At 42.0% G+C, this 17,836-nt stretch overlaps 2 protein-coding genes across 2 annotated transcripts in view; one reads left to right on the plus strand and one right to left on the minus strand.

Annotated features, from left to right (window-relative positions):
* Positions 1-17,836, plus strand: part of Rpn1 (regulatory particle non-ATPase 1) — a 43,922-nt gene that overhangs the window by 11,059 nt on the left and 15,027 nt on the right. The window contains exons 2-9 of the mRNA XM_076192282.1: positions 1,532-1,717; positions 2,466-2,623; positions 3,501-3,731; positions 4,065-4,227; positions 9,983-10,123; positions 11,130-11,337; positions 13,743-13,951; positions 14,614-14,890. Of these exons, the coding sequence (XP_076048397.1) occupies positions 1,532-1,717; positions 2,466-2,623; positions 3,501-3,731; positions 4,065-4,227; positions 9,983-10,123; positions 11,130-11,337; positions 13,743-13,951; positions 14,614-14,890 (1,573 nt within the window). The remainder of the gene's footprint in view (positions 1-1,531; positions 1,718-2,465; positions 2,624-3,500; positions 3,732-4,064; positions 4,228-9,982; positions 10,124-11,129; positions 11,338-13,742; positions 13,952-14,613; positions 14,891-17,836) is intronic.
* Positions 5,468-8,444, minus strand: LOC143029442 (uncharacterized). Its single transcript, XM_076192088.1, has one exon. It carries the CDS (start codon positions 8,397-8,399, stop codon positions 5,529-5,531), a length of 2,871 nt encoding a protein of 956 aa, XP_076048203.1. The 5' UTR covers positions 8,400-8,444; the 3' UTR covers positions 5,468-5,528.

The following is a 17,836-nucleotide window of genomic DNA, read 5'->3' on the forward strand; positions in this document are numbered from 1 at the left end:
CTTGCCCTCTCTGGTGAATTGTACAATGACTCTATTAACAGTAGAAAGGAGTATTGACAGATTTTCAAATATTTTGCATTGACTAAGTCCACCTTCATGTTGACCCACAATACAACCTTGCTGAAATTCAGATAGGTCTACTGCTCCTTTGGTTCGTGGCATGCTTGATTAATCTTGTATGTAATCTGAAACATAAGTCTAGGTAAATATAACATTAGGTAAATTTGAATAACATTAAGCATTAAATAAGAGTTTTTTTTTTTTGTCCATTCAATTCTGTCATGTCTGTGTACCTTGCGTGTAAAGACAGCAAATACTTATATCCTTATGCTGATCTGACTGTGGGTCTTTTGTAGTGTTGGTGATGCTTTGGTTATTGGTGTTTATAGCTCCTTCAGTACTTGGTGTTACTCTGTGGGCTCTGGGGTGGTGGTCCTTTGGTGGTGTTTCTAATGGGTGGTGTTGTTACTTCCCTATCAGTTTTTATTTTGCCTTGTGCAGTACAATTATCTGTTGGTAGTTGTTCCTGGTCTTGTTTTGCCATGAGTGTTTTAGATATTACTATGTTTTTCCTATCACATTGTGTTTTTGTAGCCTTGTTTGCCTCATTAATCCATTCACCTTCAGCTACATCGTACTTTTCATTGTAGCACTTTTAACGTGCGTACTGTTGGTTTGTTTCTGTAAAACACGTGATTTTGTAGGGTTGGTGCTTACTACATTTAGCTTGTGTCCTGTGCATTTATTGGCCACTGTGATTGGTGCTCTGGGATGTAATTCATGGTCACTATTTTTGAGTACACAGCTTGGCTTGTCCTGGCTGAGCTCGCATTGTGTTTGCCGATTGGGTGAGTGAACCACTGTGAACTGCAATGCATTCAGCAGAGGACAGTTGTCTGACATATACTATATTCAAATATTCACATTTAATTGCATGCACTCTAAGATAAGAGGGAGGGTGGAGGGGTGTGGAGTGTATTCAGGGATGAAATGGGTGGAAATGATTTTATGCCTTTTCCTTTTTGGCTACCTCCCTTGTAAGGGGGAAAAAGCCTTGGTATATATATATTTTTTATATCACCCTAATCACATATGATCTTAGGCATGTATTCAAAGAGCCATAGTAATACATACTTTTGATGTTTGAGATATGATGGGTAATCCTAACATTTTTACCCATATTTTTATTATAAATCAAATTGTGACTGGTCAGTCAGAACCTAACCTAGACGCAAGTCGATGACTAGCTGTACAGGGTGAGTACCCCAGCTTGGCATACACTTCACACTACATGCCTGAATTACTCTTTAGGCATAGTTTAAGTTTCCATATTTCCCCCTATATATTTGTTCCAGTTCCTCAGTCCCTCAATTAGTACCTCACCTCCCCATCTAACCCCTGTTGTACTGTATAATTTTTAAGCCATATAATAATGAAAATATTTTTAGCAATCCAGTTTTATCGCACTTGTATATCTAACCTAACCTAGGATTGCCATTTTAGTAACCATTGTTTGTTTGCCAAATTTCAGTCCGATGAGGATCGCCAGTTGCAGGAAGAACTGGACATGCTGGTCACCCGACTGAAGGAGAACGATGTTAGTCTACACAAACCAGCACTAGAACAGATTCGCTCCCTTATCCGTTCGTCCACCACATCAATGACAAGTGTTCCCAAACCATTAAAGTTTATGAGGCCCCACTATCCAACCATGAAGGTAGTTATTATGGAATATCTTATTTGATTAATACCTTAAGCATAGTAGTAAGTAAAATTTGGGGATAAGCAACATAGCTAAAGGAGATTTGGCCATACTGCTATGTAAGAACATACAAGGCAGTCCATGAGCATAAGGAAATAAATGAGCACATTATTTACATGTTTTGGAAAGAAGTGGAAAAGAGTGACTGAGCAAATCTGGTTGAAAGGAAAAGGTAAAGGATGTAGATGGAGTGATATTGATAGAAGTAAAGCCAGTTAGTGGAAGATGAGCAGAGCATTTCTGAGAGTTGCTGAATGTGGAGGAGGTGGGAAGTATTGACTATGGTGGTGGGTAGAGCTAGAAAAATTACTGTAATGGGAGAGGAAAATGACAGGGCTATAGGAAAGGATGAGGTACAAAGAACGTTGGAAATGACTAAAGTTGGTAAGGCACCTGGATTGGATAGATGTCAATTGGAGCAGATACCTGTCATTGGTTCCCTCTGGTTGAAATGAAAGAAAGATTATACTGGTTGATTCACATTTAATATTTATATAATTTAAACATGAAAGAGTGAAAGGAAATAGTTTGATGGAAGTAAAAGGCATAAGGAAGTACCTTTCCCATATTTGAACATGTTTTTGTTGGTAATGGCATACAACTTAAAGGAAAAAAATAAAGATACCTTTTTAAATGTAGTTCGTGTTGACTGTGTAGGCAGAAATGTATGTGTATCTTTCCATTTTCTAATGTTTGATTACAGGAAATATATGAAGAAATGAAGGATGAGAAATTGATGAAGTTTTCTGCTGATATTGTGTCAGTGCTAGCAATGACAATGTCAGAGGAGCGGGAATGCTTGAAATATCGCCTCTTGGGTTCAAAGGGTGATATTGGTGACTGGGGTCATGAATATGTCAGGTAAGGGTTTTACTGATTGCTAAGAAAATGTATTAGTGATATGCTGTGCATGATGGCATTGGAGAAAAACGAAACAAAAAAACTGTCAGCTCCAGCAGTGTTATATTATAGAATTTATTTTGGTTCATGCCACATGACTTAGGCTAAGGCTCAGTGCCAGAACAGAAATAATATATTGTACAGGAAATTATATATATATACTGTATATATAGATATATATATACACACATACATACATATACACACACACACCAAAGGCTTTTTCCCCCTTACACAGGAGGTAGCCAAAAGATAAAGGCATAGAAACCACTCCCACCCATTCCATCCCCTACGTACTCCACTCCCCTCCACCCTCTTCCCTCCCTCTTATCTTGGCACCTCCTGGATGACGAGTCATCCCTGCATCTTGTCCACTGCCCTGGGTCAGAAACAGTGTTGCAAGACACAGCACAGCCACAGCAAGGCTGCTTCATTAAATGGGCGACCCCCCCCCCCCCTGTCTCCCCATGCAGAGAAGGAGAAGACAGGGAGAAATCCCTTCAGGCTACATCAAATTTTGCTCACACATACTACCTCATCCCCCATACCCCGCCCATTCTACCTCATGCATCACAACATCATACATATACAACCATTCTCTATTCACCCCTGTCTGGGGTGTGGATAGCAGTTATTGGTTGATAGTTCTCCTATCGTAAAGTGAGTGGAAGAATAGTCAAAATTGATCAAAGGAAGATCTTGGGCCCAGTCTAGATATAAATGCCAGCATGTCAAGGATACATCTTGGAATGTAATGTTATTGATGGATTTTAAACATACGTAATAGGACCACCGCTGGTTCAGTTGTTACTTATAAGTACACATTTTTCACGATTAGGCATTTGGCCGGTGAGATCGCACAAGAGTGGGAAACACTGGGAGAAGATGATGATGATAAAAAAGAAGACTTGATTAGGGAGGCCAAGGTGATTGTACCGTACCATATGCAACATAATGCTGAGGCTGAGGCTTGTGACCTCCTCATGGAGATGGAACGGCTGGACATTCTGGAAACCGAGAATTATGTTGACCAAGATGCACACCAAAGAGTTTGCCTGTACCTGACCAGGTGAGTATTGTAAGATATGTTTTGTTCTGGTTAGTACCAGATTATTTTGATTTAGTAGAGGGACAGACCCTGGCTTGAAGAGGATGGTTTTCATTAAGGCTAGTTTGTTTCATCCAAATAGAATCCTATGGTGTTAACATACAGTTTACAAGATAACTTGATATGTTGAAGAGAGTAAAACATGCAAAATAAACGAGGCATGGAAATTGGGAAATTGTTTTTATATGGGAAGTTTTGTTTGTGCGAATACATAAACTTGCATTTGTTAAAGTTGATGAAATTGATAAATTTCTTGAGTCTCAACAATTGACTGAAGAAATATTTTTGTTTTAGCTGTGTTCCATATGTACCTGAGCCAGAAAACACCAATTTACTTCGTACAGCTTTGTCATTGTACCGAAAGTTCAAGCAACATCCGCAGGCCATGAGGCTAGCACTTCAGTTACAGGATCATGGCCTTATAGAAACACTTTTTCAAGAATGTTCAGACAAGCTGGTGAGTCTTTATATCAATTCTTTACCCCAGTGATGGTGTTTGTTGTTGAATCTGTTTAGGTGAGATAAGATTATGCCTGTGAGCAATGTGATTTGTGATTGTAGTTTTTTTTTTTAACAATGCTAATTAGGTTTGACATGATTCTTTTGATGTCTGTGTGTGTGTTGTTGACCTAGTTATGGTATAGGGGGTGGGGGGGGGGTGAGGGAACTAATGATGGGTCCCTGCATGTTGTGGGCTTGCAAGATGGACAGCAAAATTGCCCACTTCCAAATTCATCAACCCCCTTAGGAGGGTGCAGCCATGATGGGCTGACACTTAGTCTTCAGACTCCCAAGATCTTTTATCATCTCTAGCTGTATTTCTTACTTTTTCACATATAGAGAGCTGACAGCTGGTGACTGTTTTCCTCTCCCTACAACTTTAAGCAGGTGACAGAAATAGTCCAAATTTCCTTCCCAGAAAGATCGGTGGGGATGTTAGTTTTCCACATGTGAAACTGAAGATAATAGTTGATTGATGGACTTATTATACAGGGTTGGAGCTGTGCTCATGAAGTCCCATCTCTGCCTCCATTCATTAATTTTTTTTAATTAAATTTATGATGTTGGCTTAGATTATATTTCTTCCATCTTGTTTGATAGTCTACACTTCTTTATGGAAAGCTATACATCCTAACATTTTTTCAAATAAGGGGCATTCTCTGTGAGATCAACAAAAAAATCAAATTAACACCTGCATCTCTATGATTTGGCTGAAATTTGTTTTTTAGATAGGGCTTTAAACACATTTCTGAAATTTAAAGGTCAATCTGAACAACCATTCAGGAGATACGACTTCAGATATTTTGAGGTCATATGAGAGGTCACTCATAGCTCTAGTGTGCTAAATGATCTAGTGGTGGTGGGGGTAGACCACAAAACGATGCAGTACAGTACTCAGCAGTCAGACATTGTACTGACCAGGCTGGCAGCTTTGGAGTGGACCAGGGTCAAATGTCATACTGTGACTGCCAGTACCTATGATATAAGAGAATCCGGCAGACAAGCTGCAGCAGCGGCAGAGCAGCTGGAGGCTGCCATGCAGGCTGGCAGACAGTTGAGCTGATGTTAGTTGGGCAGCTCGTTGTCAGCAGAGCTGGAATTGGGGCCCCAACATTGAACAGCCAGATGTCAGGAATGTAATAATAATAATAATAATAATAATAAAAGGTTTATTTCTATTACAGTGGTACACTGACAATATTACATTGGAAAAGTTGATTAAAGATATAAAACTTGGAATATATACATGGAGCAATTTTACAATGAGTTAATTATGTGCACAATAGATGGGATAGCACTGTTTTTGTAGCGGTCTGTCCTTGGCGCTTTGATTGGTATGAGTCTATTTATGTGTCTAGTGGCGTGGCGAGTTGGTGGAGCATCAGGAGGGAGGAGGTGACGGTGTCTAGGGTGGGAAAGCAGGCTTTCCCCAAATTTCCTTAGTGCCTCCCCGTGCAGCTGGGACACCCTAGATAGAGTAAGGGTGGTAAGAGCATGGTCGTAGCTGCTGTACTCCACGCCCAGGATGATCCTGCACGCTCTCTTTTGTACCCTCTCCAGCTTTTGTCTCTGTGTGAGGGTAAGTGAGCTGCACCAGGCTGGTGAGGCATACATGAGGGTGGGGAGTATGAAAGTTTTGTAGACCTCCTGTAGCTCAGATGTAGGTGTTCCTAGTGATTTTAACCTACTCAGCATATACAGTTTGTAAGACACTGTCCTGACTATATTGGTGATATGTTGGTTCCAATTTAATTGAGCATCGAGTGTGATGCCCAAGATCTTGTTGGATTGCACCAATTGGAGGGGGTGAGGGCCCAATGAAAGTTGTGGAGGAGGTACTGCTTGGGTGGAGGTACAGAAGTGCATCACTACGGTCTTGTTGGTGTTGATTGTGACGTTGTTGTTTTCCGTCCACATCATGAGCTTGTTCAGGGTGTTTTGTAGTGGTGCGTAATCAGGCCGCCTGGTGTTGATGGGGATGCCTACGGTGCTGTCATCCACGTACTTCCATCTGTGAGGAGTGTCCATGAGGGCGTCGTTGATAAGGATGAGGAAGCATAGGGGACCCATTTTGGTACCCTGGGGGACCCCACAAGTTAAAGGGAGGAGGGGGGAAGTTGACCCTTGGTACCTGACCGCCTGCCGTCGTCCGGTGAGGAAATCTGCCAGCCATGCTATTAGGTGGGGCTGGATCCCCAGTTGGATGGCTTTAGAGAGAACAACATTGTGGTCAACAAGGTCAAAGGCCTTCCTGAAGTCTACAAAGGTAACAGCTAGGGATGTGTTACGCTTGTCTAGGTTGCTGTGAAGGAAGTTGAGTAGGTCAATGAGACAGTGAGTGGTAGAGGAGGATTTCATGTTGCCAAATTGTTGTGCATCTATTGAGTGTTTTATGTTGCTGTAAACGGAGTTAAAAACCAAATCTTCACATATAAGGCTTGGGATAGGGGTGATGGCGATGGGCCTAAGGTCACTTAGTGATTGTGGGCTGAGGGTTTTGGGGATGGGAGTAACATATGATATTTTCCAGTTGCTGGGGCAGGTGTTTTGGCTTAAAGAGGCATTAATTATGGAGGAGAGTGGGAGGGCAAGTTCAGGGGCAAATTCCTTGTAGATTTTAATAGGAAGGTCAGAGGGGGTTGTGGATCTATTTTGTTTGAGTTTACCCAGCTTAGTAGCTACGTCGGAAACTTGAACTTGAATGGGGGGTGAGGGGGAAGGGAGGTAGGCAGGTAGGCGGGAAGGGTCGAGAGGGGGTAATGTCTGACAGATAGAGGCGAAGTGGGAGTTGATCTCCTGGGCTGCTAGGTCAGGTGACAGGTGCGAGATGCAAGGGAGGTGGGGGGTCTTGTTACCCTGCAGGCCACAGAGAGCCCTGATCTTGCTGAACCACTGAGTGTTATTGCGTTGCTGTTTGAGGTGTTGCAATTTGTTTGGGTAGTAAGAGGATTTGGCGGTAATGATCTCTCTGATGACCTTATTCCTCAGGAACCTGAACTGGGCTCGGTCGGTGTAAAATGCCTTGTTGCGTTGTTTGATGAGACGTTTGATATGTGGTGTCATCCAAGGAGCGTCAGAGTGATGGACAGAGAAATCCTTTACAGGGAAGAAGTGGTGAAAGGCCTCAATTGTGGTGGTGGAGTAATTTGTCCACTTGGTCTCCACGTCTTCAACGTTGAGAACCTCTGGCCAGGGATGTTCCACTATCCACCTGCCAAATTCCCTCATGGCGGAATCAGGCATAGGGCGGTGCTGTCTGGTTACTTTAATCCTGTGAATGGCTGCACTAGGGGCTGGGGACCATTGGATGGTGAGGTGCGTGCTCTTACCGATGGGGGGGAGAGGTCTGGGGGTAGAGTACAGCTGCGCCATGTCAGTCATAATTAGGTCAAGGGTTGTTTGGTCGTGGGTGGGAAAGGTCACTACCTGCTTGAGATTTAAATGGTGTAAAATATCACTAGTGTCCAGACGATTAAAGTCCCCGCACACAACTAATTTGGCAGCAGGAAACCTTAAGCGGAGGGAGTCAGTAGTTTCAATGATGTGATCGTTGAGGAGAAGGGCAGTGTTGGCACGAGGAGGGTGGTATATGACGCACATTATAATAGAGGCGGTGTGGCGGGGATGGAAACGGGGTGTGAGTTTGACCCATAAAGCCTCGACTCCCTCTGGTATGTCAACCCTAAGGTGTAAGGGGTTGAGGTCAGCTCGACAATACAATGCCACACCACCGCCTCTGCGGTTTACTCTGAGATGGTGAAAAAGTACAAAATTTTCTATGTTACACACTTCGGGAATTATTTGCCACGCTTCCGTAATTGCCATCACATCACAGTCTGTGGAGCGCACTAATTCAATCACTTCTTCCATTTTGTTGGCTAATGAGGTAACATTAGATAGTATGATGGAGGGTAGGCTGTACCAAACGCGTGGAACTTCATTGAGAATTCGTTGTCTTGGCTCGACTTTTCGTTTTTTGGTTGCACTTCTTTTATTTGTAATCACAGGCACTGTTCGGGTAATTTTTGAGCCACCGCGTCGGCCACGATTGCGAAAAAGTTTCATGTTTTTTAAGCTTTGAATCACTGAACTTGGTGGATAACCACACCCTCGTTTCCACGTATACATTTGACTAGGTGTGTATCGATATGAGGGTGAGAGATTTTGCAAAGCTGGACCGCACATTGTTTTTGTATCTCAAGCTTAGAAATAGGGTTATGGGTCAACAAGCTGACCCTGGCTGCTACCTAGCGCCTAGTCAGATCTGCGACAGGACTCGGACACGTCCGTACAGCACCACTGTCAACTGTCAACTGTAGGGGACGTGGGCCTGGCTGAAGGCAAACTGGAAAGTTTTGTTAGTTTGTTTATAGTTGGGTCCCTATGAATCAGATAAATAAGCTCATTTCTGGCAGTGGGAGGAGTGGGGAAAGGAGGAGGAGGAGACAGGGCTGTCCTAGGCAAAGTCTTGGTGCTAGAGGTGGCTGGAGATAGGTTCCTCAGTCCAAAGGCCATCTGTCACAGTGGGAAAGATGGCGGGAGATTCCTCCCTTGATTCCCGAGGTCATCTGTCCTTGGTGAAATCCCGGTGATTCCTTATATTCATCAGGATCAGGTCATGATCCCCTCATTAACTGTCCCTTGGGAGATGCTCAGCACAGCTGGGGGCTGCATGTGTTCCGGGAGACTCATTTTGTCCAGCCCTATGTGGCTGGGTCATGACCTCGAGGCAGCTGGTGACTACCAGGTGTTCAGTCCCAGGAGACCTTCCGAGGCACCGATGCTACTTATGCATCACCAGTGAGGCAGCTGCTTCACAGTATGTATACTGTGTATGAATGTATGTATTATGGAACATGGGCAGCCGAGTGAAAATACACACCCACTTTCTGTACTTTAATGCCCATTTACCACCCAGCCTATTACAACACCTTGTGGGTGAAGGGTTATCCCTTTCCAGTACCACACTGCTCAGGTCAAAGGCAGCACAGCAAAGCACAGTGCTTCCAAAGTAGGGTCAGATAGCTTTATTGTGTGATGAACCCCCTCCTTGTCCTCTCAGAATACCTTGTGGAACTGATGAGACAATTCTATGTGGTCATATCATCCTTTCATCCAGTCATAGTCTCCTTCCATGTATCTTTTGCACTGCCATTCCTGCTCAACAGACATTCATTGAGTATCCAAGGCTGCCCATCCCTGCATCTCGTTCATGATCTTACCTTCAAGTTCACACTGTTCACTTCTGCTCTTAATATTCTTTTTACTAGTCATTCTTCACACATTCTTCCTTTTTGCCCAAATCACCTCAGCACTGATTATCTGAAGCTGATATTTCTTTCCACCTCCATATCCTGCTTTTGTTCCACATTTCTCGCTGTATCCATGGTAGTAAGGTATAGAATGGGGGGTTAAACTGTCAGAAGAGATCATTAAAAATTGTGAAGGTGGTATACGGATTTGGAAAGAATGGATGAGGAAAGACAGGCAAAAAGTGTACAAAGCAAAATGAATGGATGAACTCTTGGAGAAAGACTAAGCATGAGGAACTTGAGGAACATCTGTTATCAGACATTAATGGGTTGAATTCAATTCATGGTTAATTGGATCCTAGCCCATTGTACCGGGGACAGCCTCTGGGAAACTCCAGAGCCAAAGGTTGTGGTGAATTTTTTATCTTATTAATTGATTGATTTCATTTTATTTTTCAGGTGAAGATGCAGATGGCTTACATGCTGGGCAGACAACAGGTCTTCCTAGAGTTGCCAGAAGACACAGATGACTATGATGATTACATTGACATTTTGTCAAACACTCACCTCAACAACCATTTCCTTTCCTTAGCCAGAGAGGTAATATTCTTGAAAATATTTACCATTAAATGTTCATTAGATTATTAGATTCATGTTTTTGTACAGCTGGCACCCAAGTAATATTTCCTTTTACCTACACCCCTGAAGGGTTTTTACCTCTTATAAGAGAGGTAGCCAGCAAGACCTTAATTTCTTTGTGTTATCGGAAGTTTAGTTTCCAGTCCAAGGTCATGCCAAGTTATACGGGTGTGGGGACATTTTTCAGGATGGTGTCATTCCTTATAATGTTCAGGTCCTTCTCATCTCTATGGTTACCTAGATGGAAGGAACACACTAGGATTTTGCTGGGGTTTGCATTGAATGGCCATTTTGTGTATTAAAATAGATGAAAATGGGAGGTGAGCCAGTTGTTATTAACCCCTTCCATACGGTGCCGCACACGTAGGCGTCATGGGGAGCGAGTGTATTCGCGAGGCTGCCATATCGGCGTCTTGATTATATTTATTGTAGTCGCCCCTCCATAATTACATTCTTTCTAATTCTTTTGTAATCGCATTTTCTATGGTTATCAAAATTCACGGGTGAAGAGAGAACGATCGATATAAGCGGTGACTATATTTTATGATGCGAGTATTATTACGACACGTCGTACGGCTGGCATTGGCTGCTGCCACCGAGATCTAAGTCCATGACGCCTACGTGTGCGGCACCATATGGAAGGGGTTAATGGAAGATGACAGTTCACTCTTAGCTGAGTGAGGATGGACTGAAGGAGTCAGGGAGGGTATGTGAGCAGAGAAAACTGAAAGTAAATGTGGGAAAAAGTAACGTGATGAGATATATGTACAAGAGGTTATGGTGGTGGGTTAGAGGTGAGTTTAAAGGGTGAAAGACAGGAATAAGTAGGGAACTTAATTGAGTGTATGCTTTGATTCAGCCACCTCCTCTTATAAGTGGAACAAAGCCTTTTGGCATATAGGTGAAACTTAACCTGCATTGATTTGTGAAGAATCTAAGACTTATTCAAGGAATTTGTTTATTTCAGCTGGATATTATGGATCCCAAAACTCCTGAAGATATTTATAAATCTCATTTAGAAAATAATCGACCTTCATTTGTACCTGGCCAAGTGGATTCAGCTCGACAGAATCTTGCTTCTTCATTTGTCAATGGTTTTGTTAATGCTGCATTTGGAACAGATAGACTCTTGACTGAGGATGGCAATACTTGGCTTCACAAAAATAAGGAGCATGGTAAGAGTGACACCAAAGACTTCATAGTACTAAGATTTTATAGGTTACATTACCCATTTGGTAGGGGGCAAAGAATTTTGCCACTGTATTTCCCATGTATGTCATAAAAAGCAACTAAGTGGGACAGAGTGATGGTATCTTTCTGTGTGTTCATCCACAAGAAGTCAAATTATAAGAGTTTATAGGAGAAACTCAACCAGGACCCTAAAAATTAGGTAATTAAATGTGTATATTGTGGTACATATGAGAGTAAATGGGATGAGATTGGCAGGTAAAAACATTAGTGGAGAGATGATGATGTAGATGTGTTCAGAAAGTAAATGCCCATAGGAAAGGGTGGTTGATAAGGCTTTAATAGAATATGTAGTACATACATACATATACCAAGGCTTTTTCCCCCTTCCAAGGGAGGTAGCCAAAAAGGGAAAGGCATAAAAACACTCCCACCCATTTCATCCCTAAATACACTCCACACCCCTCCCACCCTCCCTCTCATCTGAGCACCTCCTGAATGACGGGTCATCCCTGCACCCTGCCCACTGCCCTGGGTCAGAAGCAGTGTCGCAAGACACAGCACATCCACAGCAAGGCCGCTTCATTTAATCGGCGACCCCCCCCTCTCCGTCTCTCCTTTGCATATAAGGCGAGGACGGGGAGAAATCCCTTCGGGCTGCGTCAAAATATACTCACACATACTACCCCACCCCCCATGCAGTCACAACATCATCCATATACAACCATTCTCCACTCACCTCTGTCTTCCGTTCTCTCCCTTCCTTCCTCAACAGACATTCCCCTCTTCCCCAAAGCCCCCTTCACCCCATCCATCCACCTCATCCTAGGACGTCCCCTCATGTTCACTCCCTCCACATCTGCCTTCCATACCTCTTTTACTAGTCTTTCTTCACTCGTTAAAAAAAAAACAGGATAGAAAGAGTTCATGTTTTCAGGGGAGTGTTATAATTTTTTGGTGGATGGAGACTCAAGAGTGGACAAAAAGTGGAGGAAGAAAAGGATGGGAGGTAGAGAGGTTCTGAGAAGAAAAAGAAGAAAAATACCAGGAGAAGATGAGGGAAGTGTGGGAGGTGGTGAGGTATAAAGGGAAAGTTGGAGTAGTAGAACATTGGTTATGTTTCAGGAAGGAAGTGACAATGTGCAAAGATGATACGAGGGATAGGGGAGGATGGGAGCGAATAGAAGAGAAAGTAGTGAATGTTGGGATGAAGAGGTGAAGGTGGTGGTCGAAGTCAAGGAGCAAGAATATGGATTGGCTCCAAGGAAGAACTAGTGAAGGAGATGATGATGATATGGTTTAACATCACAAACTCCCACCTATCGGAAGGCTAGGATGGTGGCCCTCACAGAGGGCTTTGTAGTGTGGAATTTAATGAACCATGCCCTTGGTTCAACTTCACTGGTGGCAGGATTCGAACCGCCATCCCCTCGACCTTCCCCACAAGTAATGACGCCCTAACCCACTCAGCCAGCAAGCTTCCTCAGCAGATGAGAGACAAGAAAAGAGGAAAAGCATAAGTTATGGTGAGGAAAGAAAAGAGCAGAGCAGATGTCAATCAGTCCATTGCCCCTGGTCTCTCATACAAAAGATCTGCATCCTTCAGTTAACTGGCAAAAGCCTCCAGGCTGGACCATAAGCCACTTAGGGAAGATGTATTGTGTTGTTGTCTAGGGATTGTTAGTGTGAGGCATTGGAGTTCAATAAGTCCTCATTATATGGTACATATGCGTTCCTGTAAACCTTACCGCAAATTGAACTTACCGTATACCAAACCCATTATAACATATAATAATAGGATATGGCAGATGTACCTCCTCCCTGCTCTTTCCTCTTCAAAACACGAGCAGATACCGTATCTGTGAATTTTTCTTACTGTTAATAGAATCGAGGGTAGTAATTACCAAATACCATAACTTTGAATTTACCGGATAAAGAATTACCGTATAAGAAGGACTCACTGTACCAGGTGTGCTGTACCCTCTGTGTGGTGGTTGCATGTGGGGCAATTTGAATCTTTCATCTTATGTTAATCTCAGAGGGTGTTTGACTCATTGCATTGTGGAGTGTTCTGGGATCTTCTGTAGACCCTATGGGATTCCTGGAAGGATTATTGACTTAATACAGTAGAACCTAAATTTTTTACCACAATCTGTTCTAGAAAAATGTTCCAGAACTGATTTGGTCGAGGACAGAAACAAGTTTACTAATGAGCTGGATGCAGCTTTATGAGAGTGATATGTTTCTGCAAAACCTTGAATTTCATCCCACTTCCCAATTTTCTATTTTTGGGTTGGCCAAGAACTGATGATTTGATTGCTGTAGAATTATTATTATTATTTTTTTTTACTTACGAGATATTTTCAGAAAAAAAAATTCTACTTCTTTGCAGGTATGCTGAGTGCTACAGCTTCCTTAGGACTTATACTTTTGTGGGATGTAGATGGAGGTCTTACACAGATTGACAAATATCTATACTCCTCTGAAGATTTTATTAAGGCTGGTGCTCTTCTTGCCTGTGGCATTGTCAACAGTGGTGTACGCAATGAATGTGACCCAGCTCTGGCTCTTTTGTCAGATTTTGTTTGTCATAAAACAATGGTAAGTATGTATGTATAAATACACACACACACACATGTATTTTTACTTGTGTGAACTTCACCTTTTAGGGAAGACCAAGGGAAATCTTAAACCCAGACATAATACAATATCTCTTCCTTGAGTGATTAATTGGACCATCTGATGGTTGTTGCATGTTAATTGGGAACCATGGCACTCCTGCAAAGGATACCTTAGGCATTGGTTTGATTTTCTTTTATATATTTATATTTCAAGTACTTTTTAATAATTTTTACTATATAATTTTGTTTTTAGTATCAGTATTTTAACCACCTTTGCAGCTTTTAAGGTTTTACAGCAGAACCAGAGGAATGTGATAATGTAGCACAAACAAACAAAAATCAATGCTATGGTTACATTACTCAGAACAATACATTCTTGCTCTTACCGTTTATATTTTTTTTTTAAGTTTCTATAATTAACATCTGTAAAAATGCTTGTGAATATCTATAGACCAAGAGGCTTGCCCCCCCCCCCTCCCCCCTCGTTACCCATTCCACTCCCATTCATCACCCGTTTGTTTCCTTTATATATATATATATATATATTATATATATATATAATATATATATATATTTTTTTTCTTCTTCTTCTTCTTCTTCTTCTTCTTCTTCACAACTTCATGATGAAAACCTTCCTTACAGGTTATGCGCATTGGGGCAGTACTAGGACTTGGCTTGGCTTACGCTGGCAGTAACCGAGATGCTGTCCTTTCTGTTCTCCTTCCTGTTTTGAGTGATGACAAGAGCACATTGGAGGTGCAGTCAGTAGCAGCTTTGGCATGTGGTATGATTGCAGTGGGCACAATGAACCAGGAGGTGATTGATGCACTTGTCACTGTGCTCTTGGCCAAGTCAGATGTTGAACTGAAGGAAACATATGCCAGATTCATATCACTAGGACTTGCTCTTATGTACTTAGGTTTGTGTAACTTTAGAAATTTGTTGTTTTGATAGTATTCTGCTTTGAAATGAATTACTTAACTCCTTTGTCATGTTATAGACTTGTTCTCAGTAATGCCATGTATGTTATATTGACTGTTTAACCTTTAGCACACAAAAACACAGATGTATTGTCCTGAGGCTGGAATCGGCACCCTGATTATATTTATTTTGTAGTTTAGATGAGTGACCCCTGTATTCTGTGAACAGGCTTGATTGCATTTTCTGTGGTTATCCACATTCAGGGTGGAAGAACGAGAGAAAGGAAAATATTACAACTGTGATTTTATATCTTATAACACTCGTATTGTGATGCATCATCAAATCATCATACATCAGGCAGCCAAACATTTGTGCATGAATATTTGATACATATTGAAGAAGTCAAGTTTTATGCACCTCTTTGGCACAATATTGTCCTCAAGGATAGAATTATGTTTTTGACAAGAAAATAGTTTCAAGGAGGAAGTGACAAAGTGCATAAAGAATGTATGAGGGATGAGGTGGGAGGGAACAGAGGGAAAAGTACCAAATGGTGGGATGAGGAGGTGAAGGTAGTAATGGCAGAGAAGAAGTAAGTGTAACAGGATTGGTTGCAAGGTAAAACTAGGGAAGTATATGAGAGGTGAACAAGAGGGAAGGAAAATGCAAGGTGAGGCAGAGAGGCAAATGTAAAATGGGGTAAGTGTTTGACAGAAGAGAAGCAAAACATATGATAAAGGAGGCAAAAAGAAGAGCAGATGTAAAATGGGGAAGGAGTATGACAGAAAATATTGTAATAAAAAGATGTTTTAGAAGGAAATGGAAGATATGAGGGGGAGGTTAGTCAAGCAGAGAATCTATATACCAAGAACTTTTTCCCCCTTATAAGGGAGGTAGCTAATTCAGGGGAACGTACCTATTCCCACCCTTTTCACCCCTCCCATCTCACCTCCTCATGGATGACGGGTCATCCATGCATCTGCCAACTGCCCTGGGTCAAATGCAGTGCATCAAGACACAGATTGACAGAGGTTAACAGAAGAAGAGATGATGGTCAGAGTATTTTAGAGAGCTGTTGAATGTGGAGAAGGATAGGGAGGCACTATGGAAATGATGGTGATGGGAGAGGAGAATGGAGGAGAAATAAGAAAAGATGAGATACAAGTAGTTTTGATAATGAGAGCAGGTAAGGCACCTGAGTTAAATGTGTGTCATGTAGTGTCTGAAGAAGGATGGTACAGTAATAGTGGGGTGGCTAGTGAGGTGGTTTAATGTATGTCCAAGGAATGATAGAGTGCCAGAGGACAGGAGGAGTGTCTGTATAGTTACGCTCTACAAAGGAAAAGGGGACAAATGTGATTGTAGTTGTTTTAGAGAGATCAGTTTGTTGAATAGTTGGGAAAGCTTATGGGAGTATTTTGATTGAGAGGATTACGAGAGGAACAGAGAGAGTAATATATGAGCAGTATGGGTTATTGTGGTAAGGGCAGATATGTGAGAAAGTTTTAACAGAAGGTAAAGATGTTTTTTGGGCCTTTGGATCTGGAAAAGGCTAATGACATGATAGACGGGAAGGCACTTTGGTAGGTATTGTAGATATATGGGATTGGGGGAAAGTTGTTCTGAGAAGTCAAGAGTAGTAAGGGTAGTGAGTGGTGGGATGATAAAGGAAAGAAGGTTGTAGAAGAGAAGAAATGAGCACTCACCAATTGGTTGCAAAATACAATAAGAGAAACATGTGAGAGGTACAAATAAAAGAGAAAAGAAGGAAAACATAAGATAAAGGAGTCAAAAAAGCTATAAAATGGAGTAAGTATGATGTAAAAATTGAAATAAAAAGAAGTTTTGGAAGGAAGGCACCTGGGTTAGATGGGTGTCATGCAGTGTCTAAAAAAGAAGGTACAATGATGGGTGGGAATGATTTTATGCCTTTTTCTTTTTGGCTACCTCCCTTGTAAGGGGGAAAAAGCCCTGGTATACTCGTATGTATGTACAGTGATGAGCTGGCTGGTGAGGTTGTTTAACTACTTCAGTATATGTCCAATTCTCATGCACAGCATCAGCTGCCATATTACAGTTCATCACACTACTCACATTATAAAATGTAAAGTCACCGCTGTATTACTCATTCTCTTTTACTCAAAGTAATGATACATACATATACCAAAGGCTTTTTCCCCATTATAAGGGAAGTAGCCAAAAAAACAAAGGCATAAAAACCACTACCACCCATTCCATCCCTAATATACTCCACTCCCCTCCACCCTCTTCCCTCCCTCATATCTTAGCACCTCCTGGATGACTGGTCATCCCTGCATCTCACCCACTGCCCTGCGTCAGAAGCAGTCACAAGACACAACACATCCACAGCAAGGCTGCTACATTAAATCGGCGACCCACCCTCTCCGTCCCCTCATACAGAAAAGGAGAACATGGGGAGAAATCCCTTAGGGCTGTGTCAATTTATTTCTCCAACACACTCCCTCACCCCCCATCCCCCACCCATTCCACCTCTTGCATCACAGCATCATCCATACACAACCATTCTCCATTCACCCCTATATTCTGTTCTCTCCCATCCTGCCTCAAGAGACATTCCCCTCTTTCTCAATGCCCCTTTTACCCCATCCCATCCTAGGATGGCCCCTCATGTTCACTCCTTCCACCTCTGTGTTCCACATCTCTTTTACTAGTCTTTCTTCACTCATTCTTTCCATGTTTTGATTACATTTCCTGTTTTTATTGTTACTTTACTTTTAAAAAGTAAAAGTAAAGTAATAAAAACAGGAAATGTGATCAAACCAGTTCACAGAATCTGGGGGTGACTGATGTACTACAAAAACATATAATTAAGATATCGGCGCTGGTATCCTCATGTACCCACTTGTGCCTCAAGATACCTACATAGGTGTCATCTTACCAAAGTGGTTAATATTTGTCTAAA

Source organism: Oratosquilla oratoria, chromosome 11 (assembly GCF_046742065.1).
Source record: "Oratosquilla oratoria isolate Oo_2021 chromosome 11, ASM4674206v1, whole genome shotgun sequence".
Taxonomy (NCBI): Eukaryota; Metazoa; Arthropoda; class Malacostraca; order Stomatopoda; family Squillidae; genus Oratosquilla; species Oratosquilla oratoria.